The sequence below is a fragment of the Dipodomys merriami genome, unplaced genomic scaffold (assembly GCF_024711535.1).
Source record: "Dipodomys merriami isolate MVZ:Mamm:240054 unplaced genomic scaffold, mDipMer1.0.p SCAF_57, whole genome shotgun sequence".
Classification (NCBI taxonomy): domain Eukaryota; kingdom Metazoa; phylum Chordata; class Mammalia; order Rodentia; family Heteromyidae; genus Dipodomys; species Dipodomys merriami.
In genome coordinates this window covers 4,473,344-4,494,718 of record NW_027206146.1, presented here as the reverse complement: position 1 = coordinate 4,494,718, position 21,375 = coordinate 4,473,344, and the positions used below count along the sequence as shown (strand labels likewise).

At 59.7% G+C, this 21,375-nt stretch overlaps 2 protein-coding genes across 4 annotated transcripts in view; one reads left to right on the top strand and one right to left on the bottom strand.

Moving 5' to 3' along the window:
• Positions 1 to 5,759, top strand: CUNH19orf81 (chromosome unknown C19orf81 homolog). The gene is made up of 5 exons (XM_070000877.1): positions 1 to 282; positions 3,231 to 3,303; positions 3,412 to 3,532; positions 4,567 to 4,700; positions 5,402 to 5,759. The coding sequence occupies exons 1-5, from the start codon at positions 117 to 119 to the stop codon at positions 5,595 to 5,597; spliced, it is 690 nt and encodes a 229-aa protein (XP_069856978.1). The 5' UTR covers positions 1 to 116; the 3' UTR covers positions 5,598 to 5,759.
• Positions 5,760 to 6,177: 418 nt separating this feature from the next.
• Positions 6,178 to 21,375, bottom strand: part of Shank1 (SH3 and multiple ankyrin repeat domains 1) — a 42,549-nt gene continuing 27,351 nt past the window's right edge. For 2 of the 3 annotated variants that reach the window (XM_070000874.1, XM_070000876.1), the window contains 8 exons: positions 20,952 to 21,087; positions 20,777 to 20,857; positions 20,064 to 20,087; positions 19,800 to 19,868; positions 19,361 to 19,479; positions 14,237 to 14,333; positions 10,335 to 13,362; positions 6,178 to 8,625 (listed from right to left, as the gene is read on the bottom strand). In XM_070000874.1, coding sequence (XP_069856975.1) covers positions 7,905 to 8,625; positions 10,335 to 13,362; positions 14,237 to 14,333; positions 19,361 to 19,479; positions 19,800 to 19,868; positions 20,064 to 20,087; positions 20,777 to 20,857; positions 20,952 to 21,087 — 4,275 coding nt within the window. In that variant the 3' untranslated portion in view covers positions 6,178 to 7,904. The remainder of the gene's footprint in view (positions 8,626 to 10,334; positions 13,363 to 14,236; positions 14,334 to 19,360; positions 19,480 to 19,799; positions 19,869 to 20,063; positions 20,088 to 20,776; positions 20,858 to 20,951; positions 21,088 to 21,375) is intronic. The other variant, XM_070000875.1, reaches the window with a different exon arrangement.

Genomic DNA, 21,375 nt, shown 5'->3' with positions numbered 1-21,375 from the left:
AGGGCTGGAGAGAGAGCGCCCGGAGGCCGGGAGAGACGGAGACCGAGAACGGGAGGTGGGAGAGGAAGAAGTGGGGCGCACATGAAATCCCCGAGGTTAGGGGGACCCGGCTCTCCATGTGGTCCCAGCCCTCCAGCTCGTCGTTCCTCACCCGGGCGGGGTGGACCGGCCCGCGCCCCCCGCCCCAGCCCCCCGAGCCGGCCCCCGCCCTCCCGTCCAGGGCGCAGCGCGAGGCGGAGCCCCCGTGCTCCGCCAGCCAGGGCAGCCCGCACAGGGAGGCAGGTACGCGGGGCGGGCGGGGGTGCACGCGGCCGGCCCTCGTCGCGGGACTGCGCGGTGGCCTTTACCCGCAGCGTGGGCTTGGACCAGTCACTGTCATTTATTTCAAAGCGAAAGACTTCCCCTGAATTCCTGAACTAGCGTCCTTTGGGCTCCAAACCACACTTCCCGTGAGCCTCCGTAGCTTCCCGGCCAACACGCTGGGAAGTCAGACTTCATTTCCCATGAGGCACTGCGGCTCCCCGGCCAATAATCGGTTTCTAGAACTACACTTCCCATGAGGCTCTGTGGCGCCCCGGCCAATTCGCTGGAAGCAGAACTACACTTCCCGTGGGTTTCCGTAGCTCTCCGGCCAATACGCTGGAGCACAGGACTACATATCCCATGAGCCTCCGGAGTCTTAGCAACTTCTCGGAGGCCATTGTTCCCCCTAGATACCCACCCTCGTCTTCCGCTGTAAGCAGAGTATTCTTTCTTCTTACCCTGTTTTTCATTTTCAAATGACCGCATTACCAACTCAGGCACAGAGTCAGACCCCAGAAGCTATTCCTCCCCGTCTAGTCCCCATTCCTTCGATCAGTCCCCATCTTTTTGCCCTTCTACTTCTCTGTATGGTCTGAACTCAAAAGGACTGGAATCTTGATTCAAGTGGTGGGGAGCGTGCCTAACTAGCAAGAGGCTTTGAGTTCAATCCCCACTACCAAAGAGGAAAACAAGATAAAACTTTAAAAAACAAAAAACAATAGACAAAACTAGAAATGGTTTCACCTGTCATCCTAAGCACTTGGGAGATTGAGAGGATCACAGTTCCAGGCCAAAAGGGCACAAGACTGAACAGCAGCCTGGCACATGGTGGCATGTGTCAGTCATCTCAGCTAAACTATAACAGGTGTCTCTGGAGGTTTTAATCATGTGGTGCCAAAATGAAGAGCTATGGTTGCCCTGAGAAGGCAGATTAAGGCAGGAAGGGAGCTGTAGAGGGCAGCAGACCGTGGTTCAGGGGCAGGGTAGAGTCCACCACTGCGTCTGTTGTCTTATCTTGAGGCTCCAGGAGCTAATGCTGTGGCTAAAGAAGTGGTCATTAGTCAGGTGTGGTAGTACAGGCCTGTAATCCCAGCACTTGGGAAGCTGAGGCAGAAGGATAGCAAGTTTGAGGCCTGCCTGGGCTACATAGCAAGATACTGTCTCCAACAAAACAATAGAAACAGACATCAGCTCTGAGCCTGTAGAGGGGTTTGATCTTGTGTGTATTGTGGATGGGCACTGTTTGTGTTCAAGGCTCTGTTGAGGTATGAGTGGGGGCGGGGTTGGTACTCTGTCTTGGTGCATCACGGACACGGTGATCTTGCCAGGTGTTGGTCTTGTTTTGCTCAGCAGGAGTGAATTGTATTGGCTGTCAAAACACTTGGGAGACTGAGGCAGGTGGCTGGGGCTGTGGACACTGGAGCTCACGAGTTGATCCAGGGATCCAGATTGCTTTCATGTTTGGCTCACCATGTCATAGCACCAGGACAGCTGACGTTTTGCTGGCCCAGCCCAGCCCAAGGGGAGGAGGAAAAGGCCCAAGACTAACAATGTTCTTTTCTTCCTCTGGCGATTCTGGGGATAGAATTTAGGGCCTCATGCTTAGTAAATGATGGCTACCACTCTACCACTTGACCCAGAAACCGTTTTGCTTTTTTTTTTTTTTTTTTCAGATAGGGCCTTACTGACTTCCCCCAGGCTGGACTCAAACCTCAATCTTGTCTCTGCCTTCCCAGTAGCCAGGATTCCAGGTGTGTCCTCACCACACCTGGCCTAAGCAATTTTAAGTAAATGACTCCAAAGTTGGACCTCTTTCTAACACTCTGTTAGGGAGAGCATGGTCACATGGCCACACATAGCTGTAAGGGAGGCTGCGCAGCTGTGTGCTAGGCACTGCTCAGTACAACTTCTAAAGTTAAAAGCGAAGGGGACACTGAGAGATGGGCTGTAGGAAGCCAGCTGACAAGTAGGGGCCAGATATGAGGCAATCATCTGTTAGGTTTCATGAAGTAGGCTTGTTTCTTAAGAGAGTTCAGGGGCAGGGGCAAGGGAATACTCACAGGCTAGACTTAAATGCTTTTTGGTTTTGGTGTTGCCATACTGGTTTTGCTCCATTCTTGCTCTTGGTAAGCAAGCACTCAACCACTTGAGTTACTCTACCAGTCCTTTCTTGCATTTTCAAGATAGGGTCACAGAGCTGTGCACTGATGGCTCACACATGTAATCCTAGCAACTCAGGGGGTTGAAATCTGAGGATCGTGGTTCAAAGCCAGCCTAGGTTGAAAGTCCATGAGATTTTTGTCTTCAGTTAATCACAGAAAAAGCCAGAAGCGGAGCTGTGGCTCACGTGGTAGAATGCTAGCCTTGAGCAAAAGGAACTCAGGGGCAGTGCCCAGGTCCACAGTTCAAGCCCCAGAACTGGCAAAAAAAAAAAGGGGGGGGAGTGTCTGTTTATGCCCAGGGATGTGATCCTCCTATTTGTGTTTCCTTTAGTTACTAGGATGACAAGTGTGGACTACTGTGCTCAGCCAGTGGTCTAGATAGTCTGTGAACTTTATCAAAGAGGTTGGCCCCAAACTGTGAACCTCCCTATCTGACTCCTAAGCAGCTAGGATTATTGACTTGAACCACTGTGCTTGACTCAGGCGACATGATACAATGAAGAAGCCTGGTGGGGTTGACCAGAAGGGGAAGCAAAGAGAAGGAAGGCCATTTGCTTCTTCCAGCCCTGTGGTCTCCCTCTGGTGCCCCCTTCAGGCAGAGCTTGATGAGAACACGGCTGTCTCAGCTCCAGCTTCAGGGAGCCATATGAAAGGGCAGCATTTGGAGCTGAGAGATGAAAACCCTAGAGCTGGCCTCTGTGCACAGTGCTGGGCTCAAGGCTGAGGAGGGCTTGGGGACGATGACACTGGGGTCTCTGTCCTCAGGAACTGTCCGTGTGGACCTGGAGACTCCGGAGGAGATACAAGTTCGCAGCCTGGGCAGGCTCTTCAAATCCTCGTGAGTGGCTTCTTCCCCGCACAGCCTCTGCTCTCAGCCGTCCCCCTCCACAAGGTGACAGCAGTGTCCCCTGACTTTCGAGACCTTTGCTCTTTGCTCTCTCCCCAGGAAGCAGTACATGAGGCATGTCATCGCAGAATATGAGGCACTGGACAGAGACCTCCCATGCATCCGCAAGTTCTCCACCCCTCCCGCCGCCCAGCCGCTCTGCCTGTGCATGGAGACCTCAGTGAGTGCCCTCCCCAGTGAGTGCCCCTTCCTCCTCAGTGAGTGTCCTCGGTGGTCCCTGGGTTTCTAGTCTGGGTGGGAATCAGGATTGAGGTGTCTGAGGTTAAAAATCTCGGCTCTGTGGTACACCAGCTGTAGGCTTGGCCCTGGCCCCATTTGCAAGAATCAATTGTGGATTTGTGAAAGGATCACTTGTTAAACTTCAGCATCCCAGAGGGGAGGCAGAGAGGCAGACAGCCCGAGGCTGAGGGCAAAAGGAGCCCTGTGAATCGATCTGCTGAGGAATTCTGTGATGTTTCAAATATAACAAAAAACTCACAAGGAAAAACCCATGCTTTTGCCAGAGTTGGCCATTCTGCAGAGTCCTTTGGCAATCACATCCCACAGTTACAGGTGGTGGCTTTGAGGAGGTGATCCTCCAGACTTTCACTCATCCCTCCTGGGAGTGACCAACTGCCTGGTTTCACACACAAGCTGGGCATAGTACTGTGGTGCGTGCCTGTAATCCCAGCTAGGCAGGAGGGGGAACGTAGGAGGAGCTTGGTCCAAGGCTGGCTCTGGACAAAGCTTGAGACCCTATCTGAAAAGTTAATTTGAAAAAAAGAAAAGGTTAGAAAGGAGGCTAGAGAGGCAGAACCACGCTGGATGCTCTGAATTCAAACTCCAGGACCACCAAAAAAAGGAAAAACCACGCACGCACGCGCACTCACCCCTCCTCACGAGTCTCAGCCTCCGCGGGCTGAGCATCCCTTGGGATGTGCGCGTTAGCCCGGCCACGTCGGCGCCTCCACCCCGGCTTGCGGGCGAGGCCACCCGGGCCACGGGTCCGGCCACCGGCTCCGTGGCTTCCCCTAGCCGGAATGACTGAGGACGATCTCCGGCCCCGGACACGCCCCGGACGCGGGCGGCCCCTGCCCGCTCGACGCCACGTGGAGCCCCGGCGGCTTCCGCACGTGGGGGGCCAGGGTGGGTGATGTGGGGACCGGGCTGGAACCGGGACGTCGAGCACTGAGCCTCTCCACCTGACTCCTCCAGGAGGATTTCACCCACCTGGAGGTGCTGCAGGCGCTGGAGGCCGAGTTACCCGGGGCCATGGAGGGCGGGCGCGTGAACAGCATCCGCTTTGAGAACATGAACGTCATCTGCGGGACCGCGGGCCGCCGAGACCGGTGAGCGCGCGCCGAGGTCTGCGGCGGAAAGCGGGTGGGCGGGGCCAGAGGAAGGCCGTGGGGGCGGGGTTGACAGCGCGCAGCGGGACTGGGCGGGGCCAAAGGAGGGTCGTGGGCACGCGTACTGATTGGCGGGGCTAGAGGACCGCGGTGGGGGCAGGGCCGAGGGCGCGTAATACGGATGGGTGGAGTCTGGGGGGGGGAGCACCGTGAGGGCGGGGTCTAGGACGCCTAAATGGTGGGCGGGCTCAAAGGAGGGCCAAGGAAGGCAGGGCCGAGCGCACTGATACTGGTGGGTGGGGTCAGAGGCACGCGGTAGGGGTGGGGCCTAGAGCGCGTAATGCTGGTGGGCGGGGCTAGAGGAGAGCATGGGAGAGGGGCGGTGGTGAATGCATGAGGGTGCGAGGCCAAGAACGAGGAGGGCGGAGTCGGGAGAGGACAAAGGGGGCGGGCCGAGGACGAAGGGAGATCCCAGGGAAGAGATCCGGAGTGACCTGGGTCGTGATGGGTACAGGTAAAGCCAGGATGTGCGTTCTGCACCTAGAAAGGCTGAGCGAGAAGGGGACACCTAGAAAAACGTAGGTGAGGGTAGGGCCGAAAGGGACTCGAGGGACAGAGTGACCGGTGTACGAGGACGCGGCCGTGACCGCCAGCCAGCCAACGTGGCTCCCCTTTCCCGCCGGGCCCCGCCCCCTCCGCAGGTGGCTCATCTCCGTCGCCGACTTCCAGACGCGCTCGCGCCTGCTGCGCTCGGGCCTCAGCCCCCGCGGGCTCGCGCACCAGCTGGTGCGCCACGACGACCTGCTGCTGGACGACTACCGCCTGCACCTGCGCCGCTCTCAGGTCCGACGGCGCATGCTCGAGGCCCTGGGGGCGGACCCGACCGAGGAGGATTGACGCGCAAGGCGGGTTCCGGCTGTGCCTGCGCCCCGCCCCGCTGGCTCGGGAGACCCAATCCCCAACCCCGGAGGACGAGGGAGCGGCGCCTCCCCAGGAAGGAGGCGGGGCCGGCTCGAGGGGGTGGATACTGCGAGTTTAATTATAAAGAATGACCTGGTACAAAAGCCATTACTCTCTGCAAAATCTCGGTGGGGAGTCAGGGGAGGGAGGTGATGGGGGTAGGGACGAACCCCCACTTTATAATCCCGCCTCCCTAACCTTACTCCAGCCCGGAATGGACCCCGGGGTTCCAATCCTTTCAGGGATCACCGTAGCAACCCATGTCTCTCGAGAACCGACGTCTCCACCCGCCCCTCTCCCTCATCTCCCCACTCCCCTTGGAAGACAATTCTCGGGCTTTTATTTCAGGTTTTTTTTTTTCTGAAAATTTTTTTGTTTTAGGGTTTTTTTTTGTTTTGCTTTGTAATTTGTTATTTCTTTTTGCTTTGTATCTCCTCTCCACCCCGCGCTGCACCCACCCCGTCCAGTCCCTCCCCCCACCTCTCCTCCCCCCCTCCCCACCCCCTACGCCCTCCCCAACCCCGCGGCACCCATCCAGAATGAACAAGCCCTTGATAGACAGGCGCCGCGCAGGCCCCCTGCGGACTGGGGGCATCCGACCAGGGAGAGGGGGCGGGTAGGGGCCAGCGCCACCTCAGCTCTACTCCTTACCCCTCCCCCCTCCCGCGACCCTCCCACAAGGTTCCCCGCAGATCCCTGACGTGGTGAGGGGGGGCTGCCCCTCCCCTCATAGACGGAGCGGCCCCCCCCTCGGGGGTAGGGGGCAGCAAGGGGGGAAATGGGCTGGAGGGGGAGCTCCCTTCTTTGGCAGCTGAACAAGGGGGACCTGAGGGCAATGCCTTCCCCCCCCTTTTACCCACAGCAGGGGAGGGGCTCCCCCGAGGGAAGGGTGGCTTAAAATTCCCAAGCCCCATGAATAAGGGGAGAGGAGAAGCGTGCGGGGAGGGAAGAGCCATGCTGGAGAGGGAAGGGAGATGGTGAAAAGGTGGGGGGGTTACCTTCCTGCAAAATGGACAGATAGGACAAGGCAGAGCAAGAGGGACGATGGAGGGCTGGAGGCAGGGAGGGGAGGTGGCAGGAGAGGAAGCCTGGTGAGCTGTGAGCAAGTGTGCATGCACCCCTCCCTTCTCTCCCAGGAAGGGGCATGAGCACTGGAACGAGGGTGTCAGGAAAAGAAACAGAACAGGATGCATGGAATGAGGGGCATGTGCTGGGGTCCCCAGGCAGGTGGCAGAGGCGGCCTAAGAGCTGGAAGAATCTGCAGATGGGCTGGGGTACTGGAACGCTGGGAAGGAGAGGTTCACAAAGGAGTCCAGAATGGAGTTTGCAGGGGGGGGAGCACATGGGGTGTGTTCAGGGCGGTGACTGCAAGGTGACTGGCCAGAGGGGTTGGCGGTGACTGCAAGGTGACCGGGCCAGAGCGGGTGGGGTGGGAGGGAAAGTGCTTAAATAATGAAAATGGAGGTGTCCTGCCCAAAGGCCACCAGGGCAAGTGTGCAAGGACTGAGCGAAGCCAGAGGCCTTGGGAGAGGGAGGGCGGAGGTTTGTCCCATGTGTGTCTGCATCATGGGTCTAGGAGGGTGGGGGAGAGTGGCATGTGTGCGCAGGGAGGGCCCCAGGGGACGAGTGTGTAAACAGAGGACAAGGAGTGTGAGGGGAGAGATACCACGTGTGCAAGAACTGAGAGCTGAGAGGACCTTGCAAGCTGGAAGCAAAGGCGGTGTGCAAGACGGGTTTGTGCAAAACTGCAGGCTGCGGGGGGGAGAGGGGAAGCAGGCGTGCAGAGCGAGCGTGCAAGAGGCGGGGGGAGGGCAGCGGTGTGTGCTGGGGAGAGGGGAGGCAGGGAGAGCCGAGGGGCTGGAGACGGTGGGTAGGAAGGCTGTGAGAGGGGCGGCAGGTGGTGGAATCTGAGGGCACCCCTTCTCCTGCGGCCTGGGGGACGGCCCCCATCCGGTCAGGCTTGGGGCTGACCCTCTATGGCTCTGTCTGTCCCCTCCCCCATCAACTCTTCCCTCCAGTCCCCCCTCCACGTCACATCGTCCACTACCACATTCCCCCCTTCCCGTGTCACACACGCAGTCTGGTGTCAGCTGCTCCCTCCTGTGAGGTGCAGTGTCCGGCCTCCGGGTCGTCCCCCGTGACCTCAGGGGGTCTCGGGGGACAGGGCAGGGCGCAGTTTCCACAGGGTCCCCGCCCTGGAGGGGTCGTGGGATCTCGAGGCCGGGCGGGCCCGCAGGCCGTCCATCACCTCTCCAGGAAGAACTTGAGCGCGCGGTCGATGTTCATGCGGTGGCCCACCCTGGTCACGCCCAGATCCACGTAGTCCTCCTTGGTCAGGGCGGGCAGGTGCGAGCCGTCGATCTCGTGGTCCAGGAACCGGGCCCGGTGCTCGGCCAGGCCCAGCCACTCCAACCAGTCGGCCACGTCGAACTTGGTCCAGAACCCCAGAGGTTTGGCGCCGAACGGCTTGTCCGGGGGTAGCGAGAGCAGGCGAGTGGGCGAGAGGGAGCGCGAGGCCCCGGTCAGGGCCCCTCCGAGCCCCCCGGAGATCCCGGGGTGCGGTGGCACGAAGACAGGGGCGAAGGGGTCGCTGGAGCCTCCGGCGCCTCCGGTGGGCGAGCCGCGGATGTCGAAGAGGCCCGGGTAGAGGGGTCCAGACGGCAGGATGGGCAGGGACGAGGGCCGGGGCGCGGGGCTGACCTTGTGGTCCGAGGCGGGCAGCAGCGAGGGGCTCGGGGCCCGGCGCAGCAGGGGCGGCCGCATCTCGAAGTCCACGCCCTGGAGGTGGCGGGAGGATGAGGAGGCCGCGGAGGCCGTCGGGGAGGTGGCTCCGGCAGCCCCGGAGCCCGCGGGGGGGACCCCGGCGCCTGTGGGGAGCGGCGGCAGGGGGGTTTTGGGCCAGTTCTGAAACAGGCTGCTGACGGGCTTGGAGAGGAGCGAGGAGGACTGGGGGTCGTCGGAGAGTCTGAAAAGTGACAAGGGGGAGGGGGGAGGGACAGGGTGGGGAGGGCCGAGAGGCGGGAGGGGGGCGGGGAGAGAGATGGAGAGAGAGAGATGGAGGGAGGGCCGGGTAAGATGAATGCCAGGACAGAGTGAAGGGAGAGAAAGAGGAGAGGACAGGGAGAGGGCGACAGCCAAGAGAGATGAAAAGAAAAAGAGACATTAAATGATAATAATAGTTATCGCCACCACTTACTGCTGCTCACGTGTGCCAGGCTTGGTGCTAAGAACTTTAGGTATCACGTCTCAATTTAAGCCCCAGGACAGCTCTGCCGCCCGGGACAACTGCGGCCCAGACAGGGTTAGGTAACTTGCCTAAGGACACACAGCCAGGAAGTGGCAGAGCGCAGTTATAGGGCACCGAAGTCTGAGCTCTTAACCACTACTCTATACTGCCTTTTGGGTTATGGCCAGTCATAGCAGAGTGGAAGACAGGAAGACGAGAGAGAAAGTGAGAGGGAGAAAGAGAGAGAGAGTGAGGGGGAAAAAAGACAGTGAGCATTCATGGGAGAGAGATGGAAGGGAATGGGGGACAGAGAGAAAGAGAGATGAAGAGAGGGAGATGAAAGAGAGAAGAAACAAGGGGAGAAAAATGTTCCCCTCATCCCTTTAGCTCCTCCAACACAACCCTGCCTCTGGGCCTTTGAACTGGCTTTCCCCCTCTGCACACTTGGGTGGCCCCACTCCCTTCCCTCCTCTCAGCTGTCAATTGAGAGCCCTTTTCCAAGCACCCCAAGCTGCCTCTTCATCTTTCTCCCCAAGGATGGCTGCAAGGATTATTTTCCTTCTTGTCCAGCCTCCATCCTCACTTGGGCCTGAGCTTCGCTCTTGCTCAGTGTGGTCTTCTATGTAGATGAAAAGTCCAGCACACAGGCCCTGATAGACTACGTAAGCAACCCTCTCCTCCCTTGAGAACACTCCAGAACGAGTGCTTTAGGTCTCCAAGGCCCAAGAACCCCCCGTGGTGGAACATGAGCCCCAAATGATCCATGGACAAGCAGAAATCCAGGGACCTCTCTTCCTCTGATGCTGAACTAGGAATGTGACTCCACTTCCCCCTAACACTGAGGGTCCAGAGTCGGCTCAGACTGTGGCAATCTCAGCTAAGCAGCTGCTTTGGGAGCAGCTCCCCCCCCCCCCCCCGTCCTTCCCCAGTCTCCCCAGTTTTTGTTCATTTGGTGGTACTGACAATGGAACCCTGGGCCTCTACCACTGTGTCTCCCCCTCCCTCCAGCTCTTTTGCTTCGAATTTGAATTTCAGAAAGGGTCTGGTGCTTTTGCCTAGCAAGCGTCAGACTTCCAGCTTTCTACCTCCATCTCCCCTGTAGCTGGGATTATAGGTGTGTACCACCATGCCCGGCTCTTCCCAAATCTTCAGGTAGGGACTGCCAGATCTCTTCTCTACAGAGAGGTGGAGTCCTTGGCCCAGACCTCGGTCACTCTTGTTAGCTGTGACCTTGGAACCAAAAGCCCCCCAGATTTCAGGGGCCTGCCCCTCAAGGCGCAGACAGGAGCCGGTGTTGTTCTCACTGCGGGGTGCAAGGGATCCTAACAGACTCGGGACGCCACTGGGAGGCGGCAAAGTCGCAGCTTATTCCTGCCAGTGACCCCGGGGCGAGCTCTGACCCCGCTCAACCTCCTCTGCCAGCCTCGTGCGCCCCCCCCCCCCCTTACCTCTGCCGCTGGAGGGAGGAGGTCCGCTCGGGGACGTAGCCGGCTCCCCCGTGGTGGCTGTCCCCGCCGCCGCCGCCGCTGCCACCTCCCCGGGCCCACGGCAGAGCGCCCCCGGCGACCGAGGAGCCCCCGAACTGCTGGAGCTTGGAACTGAGTTCGCTGATGATGCTAGCTTTGACGGTGGCCAGGGCCGAGGCCGGCGGCGGCGCCAGAGGCCCGGGCAGCGGCGGCGGCGGGGGGCCGGGCCCCTCCTCCCAGGGCAGCAGTTTCCGAGGCAGGGAGGAGGCTGTCGGTAAGGGCATCGGTGGGGCTTCGGGCTCGACCGACCCCGGGCTGCCGGCCACGCCCGTGGCGGACGGGCCCGCGCAGGCGCTCAGGGCCAGCAGCCCGTCGGTCCCGGCCCCGGTCACCGAGACCGTGGGGCTGGTGGGGGTGGCGGGGTCGCGCAGGCCCGCGCCGGGGCCGGGCCGGAGGACCCCGCCGGTGCCCAGGGCCCGGCCCCGGAGCTTGGAGGGGGTCATGAGCTGCGGGGGGAAGGGCGGCCCGGGGGCCCCGCCGCCCCCGAAGGCCTGGCCGTCCAGGTAGGCCACGTAGGTGTCCAGGAGCTCGGGGCCGCCGGCCGCCGCCGCCGCCGCCGCCGCCGCCCCGCCGCCCGCGCCCTCGGCCGACAGGCTGCTGAGTGTGGACGCGCTGCTGATGGTCTCCAGCGGGTGATCGCTGCTGCTGCGGCTGTCCACCTCCTCGATGCCCGAGTCGGTGCCCGCGGGCGGGTCGATGGCGGGCGGCGGGCCGGGCGGCGGCGCAGGCGCGGGCGCGGCGGGCGGCCCGGGAGGCGGCGCGTCCCCAGGGACGGCGGGCGGGCCCTGGGTCAGCGTGGCCACCTCGCTGTCGTAGGATGTCAGGCTGGAGGCGGTGGAGTCCAGCGCGGGGCCGGTGGGGCCCGCGCCGGGGGGCGGCCCGGCGGGCGCGGGCCCGGCGGGCGCGGGCGGGTCGGGCAGCGGGTGGGGCGGCCCGGGGGTGAGCGGAGACTCGGGCTTCTCGAAGCTGTTGGAGAACTCGAGGGGCGGCGGCAGCGGCTCCACGAAGAGGAAGTCGCCGTCGTCCACGTCCACCGACGGGGCGGGCGGCGGCAGGACCAGCAGCGGGAGCCCGTTCTCCTCGCCGGGGCCAGCGCGCGGGGAGGTGGGCGCGGGCCGGCGCGGGCTGGGCGGCGGCGGGACCCCCGGGCCGTCGGTGGCCGCGGGCGCGCGGGGCTGGCAGTTCTCCAGGAAGCGCACGTGCAGCGGCAGCCGCTCCGCCTCGTCGGGCGCCGCCGCCGCCGAGCGCCAGGCCTTGCCGGCCGCGGGGTGCGCGTGCGCGTGCGCGTGCGCGTGCGCGGCGGGGGGCTCGGGCCCGAGCTGCAGCAGCAGAGGCCCGACCCCGGGCACCGCGGGGACGCCGGGGCCGGCGTGGGGCAGGCGGTGCAGCAGCGAGCGGCGCGCCGCGGGCGGGCTGGCCTTGTCGGGCCCGCCCAGCCCCGCCCGGAAGCCCAGCTCGCGACGGGCGGGGTCGGGCGGGGCCGCGCCCCAGAGGCGCAGCACGGGCTCGGGGTGCGGGTGGTGGTGCGCGGCGGGCGGCGGCGCCTCGTAGCGCGGGGACGGAGGCCGCGCCGGGGGCTCCGAGGACTCCTTCAGCGCGCGCTCGCGGGCGGCCAGCGCCAGCCCCAGCGGGGACGCGGGGTCTAGGGCCTTGCCGGTGAGCGGGTGGAGCAGCGGGCGCGGCGCGGGGACGCTGGAGAAAGCGCTGCCGCCCGCGTAGGCCCGGCCGCCCGCCGCGTAGCCCGCGGGCTCCAGGCGCAGGTAGGGCTCGGCGGAGAACATGCCCTCGTCGATGGACTTGGAATGGCGCAGCCGCGGGCCCGGGGGCTCCACGCCGCCGCCGCCGCCACCGCCGCCGCCGCCGCCGTCCTCGTCGCCCGCGTCGGTGGACAGGAAGAGCGTGGAGCGGCGGCGGGCCTCGCTTTGCCAGCCCCCGTCGCGGCGGGCCGCGCCCACCAGCGCCGCTCCGAACTGGCTGGTGAAGTCCAGGGTGGCCGGGCCGCTGGGCGAGGCGGGGCTGGGCGCGGGCGAGGGCGCGGCGGCGGCGGTGGCGGCGGCGGCGGCGGGGGGCGGCGCGGGGCCGGGGGTCGCGGGGCCCGGCTCGGCCGCGGCGGGGGGCTCGGCCTCGGTGCTGCTGCCCTGGCTGCTGCGGCCGCTGCTGCTGGTGGACGGGGCCTTGATGATGATGGTGGGGATGGCGATGGAGTTCTTCTCGGCGGCGGGCGCGGCGGGCGGCTGCGGGGAGGCGGGCGCGCTGGCCGCGGGCCCGCCCTTCTGCGGCTCGCCCTCCACCTTGGTCTGCTTCACCAGCGGGCCCTTGCGGCCGCGCCCCGCGCGCGCGGGCACGTACATGGCCGCGCTGGCCGCCCGCGGGGGCAGCTGGAAGTAGCGCAGCGCCGGGGCCTGGGAGCCGGCGCCGTGGTGCGAGGGCGACGCGGCCCCCGGGCTCGGGGTGGGGCTGGGCCCGCCGCCCCGCCAGCCCCGCAGGCTGGGCTGGGGCCCCAGGGCCAGGCGCGGCGGGGGGTCGTCGGGGGACCCGCCCGTCTCCATCTCCGGGGGGTGCGGGGGGTGCGCGTGGTGGTGGTGCGGCAGCGGCGGCGGCGCGTGGTGGTGGTGGTGGTGCGGGGGGTGGTGGTGGGCGGGGGGCAGGGGCCCGCCGTGGAACAGGCTCTTCTCGCGGCCCCCGACGCGGCCATCGGGGGGCGAGGGCCCGTCGAAGGACGAGGGGGAGGAGGCGGGGAGGGGACCCCCGGAGCCCGGGTTGAAGGGGGCTCCCCGCGGGGAGGGAGTGAGGCGGCCGGAGGAGGAGGGGGCCGGCGGGGTGCTGTAGGGGGGTTCGGGTGGGGACGTGGTGGGCGGCGGGGGGATGTCCTCCGAGCCGGGCACCGACAGGCTGCGGCTGAACTTCATGGCTGGCGGCGCCAGATAGGGTCGGTCATCCTCCGCGGCCCCTGGGGAGACAGAGGGGTCCGGGGGGGTCCTGGGCTGCTCCCCTAGGCCGCAGGCACCGCCACCACTCAGAAGGCTCGGGGGCGCCGGCAGCAGCTGCCCAGCGGACGGCGGGAGCTGGGGCTGTGCACTGCGCAAGCGCAGCCCGCGGAGGGAGCCGCCCGGCTGCGTTCCCTCCTCAGGCCACGAGGGGGCGCGCTCTGAACTCTGCAAGAGGGCTGCGTGTGCCGGGGAGACCCTGGGCGGCCAAGGCAGGTGGGACAAGGTGATCCCCACAGCAGGGGTTTGAACGCGGGCCCCGCAGTGGGCCAAGCATAGGCTCCACTACTTGAGCGACATTTTCAGCCCTCTTGTCCTGGGCTTGAATTCAGGGCCTGGGCGCTGTCCCTGAGGCTTTTGTGCTCAAGGCTAGTGCTCTACCACTTGAGCCACAGCTCCATTTCCTGCTCTGGTCTTCCGTTTTTGCCTGGACTGACCTCGGACCAGTATCCTCTTAACTCCACTTCCTGGATAGCTGGAATTACAGACATGGGCCACCATGCCTAGCTCTGATTGACTTCATTTACTACCTCTCTATTGTCCAGTCCCACCTTTATGTCTGGGACCCCATTCTCTCCCATACTGTCGATGCCAGGTGTGCAATAGGTCCTCATTTCCTAGCTGCAGAACTCAATGCTCAGAGAAGTAGAGACACCTGCCCCGAGTCACACAGCAAGGAAGGGAATGAAACATACACACATTTCTCAGACTGAGCCTGACCTGAGTGAGCTGTGGTCTCACATGTGAGCAGAATACATGCCCCCCTGTTCCTGTTTCCCCCACAAATGGTCACCTCGGGTCCTTCATTCTTTACGCTGCCCTCTTTGAGATACATACCGATAGATTTCTGCCGAAGCATCAGCCCAGGTCCAGGAGGCAGGAAAGAAGGGCGTTCGTAACTTGGCTGGGAGCGGTGATGAGGATCGAAGCTTGACTTTAGGGTGGCAGGTAGAGAGAAAAGATGACAGAGAAAAATCAGTGATGGTGTAAGGTCTTGGGGCTTCTCCACAGCTCACCATGCTTTCTCTGAGCCTCTGCAGGGAATAGGAGCACCATGAAGAAGGCAGAAGGGAAGGGTCAAGTGTTCTAAGTGTGGGCAGTGGGGAGAAGGGAAAGGAAGAGTTTGGTTCTGCCTGCTGTACCTCTGAGCTGGCCACTTACTACAATTGCTGCCGAGACCCACATCCCGCCACTCAGCGTTTGCCTGGATGGCTGCAGTAGCCTCTTGCTACTCTGCTTTCTACACAAGTTAGAGGATCTTTCAAAAAAAAATTTAAGGTGTGCTACTGCCCTCCTTAAAAACTGAAAGTCAGAGAAGGAAAGAGCTAACGCTTATACTAAGCTGTTCCACTCGAGGTGGAAGAAATAGTTGTATTGTCAAAGCTCATAGAATTCACAAACATTATAGACCATGATAATGGCGATTTGCCCTGTGAAGATTAAACCGTGTTTGTGACTTTAAGTATTACTATCTCATAATTCTGTGAACTTTGTGAAATTTATGTAATCACTTAATAAAAAATTATTTAAAAAAAACTAAGGTCAGTTGTGTGTAATTCCAGCACTCAAGAGGCAGAGACCAGAAGATTATGAATTTTGAGGCCAGCCTAGTATAGAGTGGAGAAGCAGGCTTCACAGATGCAGAACTCCAGGGTACAGATCACTCACACTCCAGCTGCAGGCTCATTCCAGCAGGCGGATTCTAGTAGGCATCCTTCTGGCTGACCTCTACCCACAGACCCACCCTGCCTCCATCCTTAAGTTTACCCTCTTAGCACCTGGCTTTTGTGACTCACACCTGTAATCCTAGGCATTCAGGAGGCTGAAATCTAAGGATCATGGTTCAAAGCCAGCCTGGAAAGTCCAGGAAAGACTCCTATTTCCAACTAACCATCAAAAAACCAGAAGCAGCCGGGCGCCAGTGGCTCACACCTGTAATCTTAGCTACTCAGGAGGCTGAGATCTGAGGATTGTGGTTTAAAGCCAGCCCAGGCAAGAAAGTCTGTGAGACTCTTATCTCCAATAAACCACCAAAAAACCAGAAGTGGCACTGTGGCTCAAGTGGTAGAGGGCTCACCTTGAGCTGAAGAGCTGAAGGACAGCGCCCAAGCCCAGAGTTCAAGTTCCATGACCGATAAAAACAAACAAAAAAACAAGCAGAGCTGTGACTCAAATGGTAGAGTGCCAATGTTAAGGAGAAAAGCTCAGGGACAGGACCCAGGCCTTGAGTTCAAGCCTTAGGAACGACACTCACACGTACACACTTTGAGGTGGAAGAGGGCAGGGGAAAAAAATGGGAGAGCTTGACACAGTAATACTGAAAGTGACAGAGGAACCAGAACACTGTACAAGAAGGCCCTGGGCCCCAGATGGACAGGCTGAGCTCCACCTACAAACCCAGAAAGCCCGCCCCCTGCGCAGAGGGGAGGCCAATCAGATTGCACCATGTGAGTGACGTCACCAGTTGCTGGGCAGGATCCCGGCACTTTTAGGGTCCCGAACTGGGCCCTCTTGTGTGTCCACACAGCCTGACCAGGGGCTGGGAAATTCCTTCTGGGTGACAGCAGGACAGAGCAGGGAGGGAGAGATACACACAGACCCAGACAGATTGGCAAAGAAATGTGAATCTAGAGTAGGAGAAAGATTGGGGGTAAGAGGGGAGGGAGAAAAACGAGATCAGAATGGAAGAAAAGATGAGATAGGAAATAAATGCCCCAAGGAGGGACAGGAACAACAACGAAAAAGCGCCAGGTGCTGGTGGCTCATGCCGTAATTCTAGCTGCTCCAGAAGCTGAGAGCTGAGGATCAAGGTTCAAAGCCTGCCCAGGCTAGTAAAGTCTGTAAAATTCTTAACTCCAACTAACCAGCAAGAAAGAAACTGGAAGTGGAGCTGTGGCTCAAAGTGGTAGAGTGCCAGCTTTGAGCTAAAAGCTAAGGAAGAACACAAGACCTTGGGTTCAAGCCCTGATACTGGCACAAAACACATAAACCCTCCTCTCAACTGAGAAATTCCAAGATTCCTGGTACACAATTCTTTCCCTTTTTTGGGGGGGGGTGAGGAAAGGGCATGTCACTGGGGAACTGAACTCAAGGCCTCACACATGCTAGGTAAATGTTCTAGCACTTAAGCCACACGTCCAGCCTTTCCAGTTTGTTTGGAGACAGGGTCTTTCTTGCCAACTTTGCCTGGGTTAGCTTTGAGCTTGAGATTCTCTTACCTCTGCTTTGCAAGTAGCTGGGATTACAGGCATGTCCTGCTTGCTACACCTAGCGTGTTAACTGCTCATGATTCTTGTAGCCGCATAAGGTCTTCTACAGCTAGTGGGGGACGTGGCCTGTGAAGCAGCCTTCTTGGGGCCTCTGCACTTGGGCAGGAATATGTCATTTCTCTTTGCTGTCCCATTCTGCAGTGAAAACTCTGCTCTTCTTCAATTAAGGCAGCAGGCAACAAATGCTGCCAGTCTCAGCAATACTGGTGTCTGCCTTCCCAGAAGAAGTCACAGACACTTCCACACCCTACCCAGCCGTGCGGATTCCTCCAAACAGTGTTTATGCTGCTTGTGATTGTGAAATTAGAGTACTTAAGATCTACCGCCAGTCTCACAATGGAATGTGTTGACGAAGATAACCATATTACCATATCACAAATTGGGCTTTAAAAAATATTTTGATAACTCTATTTTGGTTTAACTGGCTTCTTTTATTAACTTACATATAACATTTGTGCATTTATAAGCATCTCTCTCTCCCTCCCTCCTGGTGCTATTGATTAAACCCAGGGCCTTGGGCATGCTGGACAAGCACTCTACCACTTGACCCCCAGCCCTTTTGGTTACATGTTCTTTATGAGTCAGGGATGTTTGGGTGTCCGTGGCTTCATCTAGTGGGAGGCACCAGGGTTCCATCAGAAGAGCCAGGGCTCCCTTGGGGGTGACATTCATGAAGAAGAGGAAAAGCAAAAGAAGAAGGAGCGAATATGATTGGACTATTTTACATGGGTGTGTGAAAGTGGAATTCTAAGCCATTAACACAGTTATAAAAGGGAAGGAGAGGGCGGCTGGGCAGCAGCTCCTACCTATAATCCTAGGTGCTCAGGAGCCTGAGATCTGGGGGTTGAGGTTCAAAGACAGCCTGGACATGGAAAGTCTGTGAGACTCTTATCTCCAATTAACTACCAAAAAGCCAGAAGCAAAGCTGTGGCTCAAGGGGTAGAGCACCAGCCTTGAGCAAAAAAGCTAAGGGAGCCAGGGACTGGTGGCTTATGCCTGTAGTCCTATCCACTCAGGAGGCTGAGATCTGAGGACTTTGGTTCAAACCAGCTGAGGCAGGAAAGCTCGTGAGAATCTTATATCCAGTTAACTACCAGAAAACTGCAGTGGCACTGTGGCTCAAGTGGTAGAGCGCTCGCTTTGAGATGAAGAGCTCAGGGACAACACCACAGCACCAGGCCCTGAGTTCAAGCCCCATGACTGACCAAAAAAAAAAAAAAAAAAAAGCTAAGGCACCACGCTCAGGCTCTTAAATTCAAGCTCCAGTAGAGGGGTGAATTTGATCAGAGTAATATGGAAATATGTAACTATCACAATCACAATTAAACTCCTTTGTACAATTAATACACAAAAGCTGGAGCTTGGCTGGGAATGTGGCTTGGTGGTAGTGTGCTTGCCTAGCATGCATGAAGCCTTGCGTTTGATTCCTCAGTACCACATAAACAGAAAAAGGTGGAAGCTGCACTGTGGCTCAAGTTATAGAGCACTAGCCTTGAGCAAAAGAACCTCAGGGACTGTATCTAGGTTCTTTGAAATGAAATCTTATGTCCTTTGCTGAGTCTCAGTTTTTCTATCTGTAAATGGGCTAATAATTGCTTATTGCAAGCATGATTCTCAGAAATTATTGAGATAATCTATTTAAAACCACAGCTTCAACCGGCACTGGTGGCTCATGCCTGTAATCCTAGCTGCTCAGGAAGCTGAGATCTGAGGATCACAGTTCAAAGCCAGCCCAGGAAGGAAGGCTATGAGACTCTTATCTCCAGTTAACCACCAGAAAACCAGAAGTGGAACTGTTGCTTAAGTGGTAGAATGCTTGCCTTGAGCTGAAGAGCTCAGGGACTGCGCCCAGGCCCTGAGTTCAAGCCCCACAAACGACAAAAAAAAAATTACAGCTTCAGATGGGCACTGGTGGCCTCACCCCTGTAATCCTAGCTACTTAGGGGGCTGAGACTTGAGGATCATAGTTCAAAGCCAGCCCAGGCAGGGAGGGCCATGAGACTCTTATCTCCAGTTAACCACCAGAAAACCAGAAGTGGAGCTGTGGCTCAAACTGGTAGAGCATTGGCCTTCAGCAAAAAAGCTCAGGAACAGCACTCAGGCAAAGTTCAAGCCCCATGACTGGCCAAAAAAAAAAAAAAAGAAAAGAAAGGAAGGAAGGAAGGAAGGAAGGAAAAAGTCACAGTTTCTAGAAATGGTTTGCATTCACCAGAGGTTAGTTTCTTCTTGTGTGGAAGGATTGGCAAAAAAAAAAAAAAACACAAACAGAGAAAAAGAATCTTTTTCTTTGTTTGTTTACAGACAAAGTTTTCCAGGCTGTTCTCAGGCAACCTTATTGCCTTAGCCTCAGACTATAGGTGTATTGTACTGTACCCAGCTTAATATGAGTATGTTAAAACTACTGTATGTTGAGCACCTGTCACCATGGCGATGGCCATGCTGGGGTTGGCCATCTTTTTGCTTCCCTAACGCTCCTGAGTTGGGTCAGAAAGAGGTGGGACAAGAGAAACAAGGGGAGGAAGGATGAATGGAAATAAAAGGAGGGGTGTGGAGGGAGGTAGAATACCAACGATGGGCAGTGTGAAAGAAGGTGCCCAGTGTGGGGGAAGCAGAGGAAGCAGGAAGTGGTCCCAGGAGGAGCCTAAAGAAGGGCGGGGGAAGAGGACAGGTGTGCCCGAGCCAGGCTGCCTACCTCGGTGGCGAAAAAGCCTTTGGGCCGGTGCTTGCCCAGGGATGCCAGGCCCCCGGGCGCAGGGCTCTCGCTTGCGCTGATTGTCTGCTGAGCTGCTGCCAGGATTTCGTCCAGTTTGTCTGCGGGGTCCGGGGAGGAAAGCTTGCTTCACACTCGCCCCACGGCCAGGAGGGAGACAGGGAGCGCACTCGGACCAGAGATGGAAAGGGTCCACCCCTGGAGGTACCGCCTGGCCCGACAGTCCGGGGGCCCCAGCTTTGGGAAGGGGTGCAGGCAGAGGCGAGGTCCCGCAAGGAGGGAGGAGGGGGCCGGCAGGAGGGTGGAGGACAGGGCTGGAGCACCGACTGGGCCCCAAGGTTCTGGGCACTGATGGTGGCCCAGAGAGGGTGGGAGCCGGGTGAGGACTGGGGCAGCCCGGGATCGGGGCTGGGTATCTTACTGAGAGCCATCTGATACACCGTGCGCTTCTTCTCCATGCTGGGCACCGGCGGGGGCTGCTGTTCATATTCTGTGGGCAAAGGGTGGGGATGAAGCGCGCGCGAGCGCCCCCTGCCGGCGAGCGGGACGGGGTGGGCGTGGCCGCCCTGCAGGCCGGTGGGCGTGGCCCGCGGGCGTGCGCAGGCGCAGTGGGGCAGTGAGGGGGCCAGGGGTCAGGGCGGGGCGAGTCCGCAGGGGCCCTCCCGCCAGTCCTGTGCCCACTCACCACTCTTCTTCTTCCAGGGGGAGACTAGCCCGGGGGGGAGGCAGTAGAGGAGCCAAGAGTTAGGAGGTCAGGGGGACGCCAGGGGCCCCCTTCTCTTGGATGCCCTCCTCCCTTAGGGCGCCCTCAGGTTCAGGGCGGTCACATGCCCGGCTAAGCTCCTTGTCAGGGGCAATGGGACCCCCTAGGTTCATTGGGCCCTGTCTGTTAATGGGAACCAGTGGAAAGAGCTAGAGAGTGGGGATGGGTGGTGGAGGGGGTCAGAAGGAAAGAAAGCACGATCGGTGGAGAGGGACAGAGAGACCCCGAGAGGGACACAGAACCAGAGAAGGACAGAGACCCCAAGAGGGACACACAGAGACCCCAAGAGGGGCACATAGAGGCTCTGAGAGACCCCACAAAACCCCAAAAGAGACAGGCCGGGAGAGAGGGACAGAGACCCTGAGAGATTCCAAGAGGACACACAGAGACCCCGAGGGACCCCAAAAGAGAAACAAATTCAGGGGGACAGAAGGAAGTCACAGCTCTGACACCCTTCCCTACGACATACAGGTAGGCAGGCCCCAGGCGGGCCCCAGGACCAGGGGAGGAGACGAGGGACAGGGTGAGGACAAGGACCCCTGGTCACTAACAACACTGACAAACTCAAGGGGCGTCCGGCCCCGCCCCCTCGCCCTCCCTGCCCCATGGCTTGGCGGTTCAGGTCCAGCTCTTACCCATTTCCTCCAGCTCTGAGGTCATGGACTTGGACCGCAGGGAGATGGCTGGGGGCGGGAGCCGCTTGGCCTGCTGAGGTGCTGGAAGAATGAGGTGGGGGGGGCTGGCATTAGCACGACAGAGAGAAACCCCCCATGGCCCCCCAGTGCTACAGTGGCCCTCTGGAGGCAGCACCTTTCTTGTGGACGGCCTCATCCATGTCCGGGTGCCTGGTCACCATGACCACCTTCACCATGAGCGTGTTGCCTCCTTGGCGAATCATATTCACCACCTGCCGGTGGCCTACCTTCACCACATTCTGCCCGTTCACCTGCAAATGGGGAGTGCTTCCGCTTCAGAGCCCTGTCCCCGGGAAAGCTGCCTTCTACCCTTTCCTCCATTCCTCTGTCTAGGAGCCCAGGGATGGGAAGGGAGGGGCCCATCCCCCTCTCCTTGTCTCCCCCCCCCCCAGTCTGGTATGTCTTGGGGCAGCTCTCGGCCATTAGAAAGAGTGGCCTTTAGATGGAATTTCTGGTGAAAGCACAGGTGGGCTACAGGGTAGGGCTGGTGTCCAAGAAGGATCTAGAATGGGTAGTCAGATCTTGGTGTGGATAATGGA

Excerpts from the sequence above, each read along its gene's own strand:
- CUNH19orf81 (XM_070000877.1), top strand. The coding sequence starts at position 117 with ATGTGGTCCCAGCCCTCCAGCTCGTCGTTCCTCACCCGGGCGGGGTGG. Across the intron at positions 3,533-4,566 it reads GCCTGTGCATGGAGACCTCA|GAGGATTTCACCCACCTGGA; the intron begins GTGAGTGCCCTC and ends TGACTCCTCCAG. Across the intron at positions 4,701-5,401 it reads ACCGCGGGCCGCCGAGACCG|GTGGCTCATCTCCGTCGCCG; the intron begins GTGAGCGCGCGC and ends CCCCCTCCGCAG.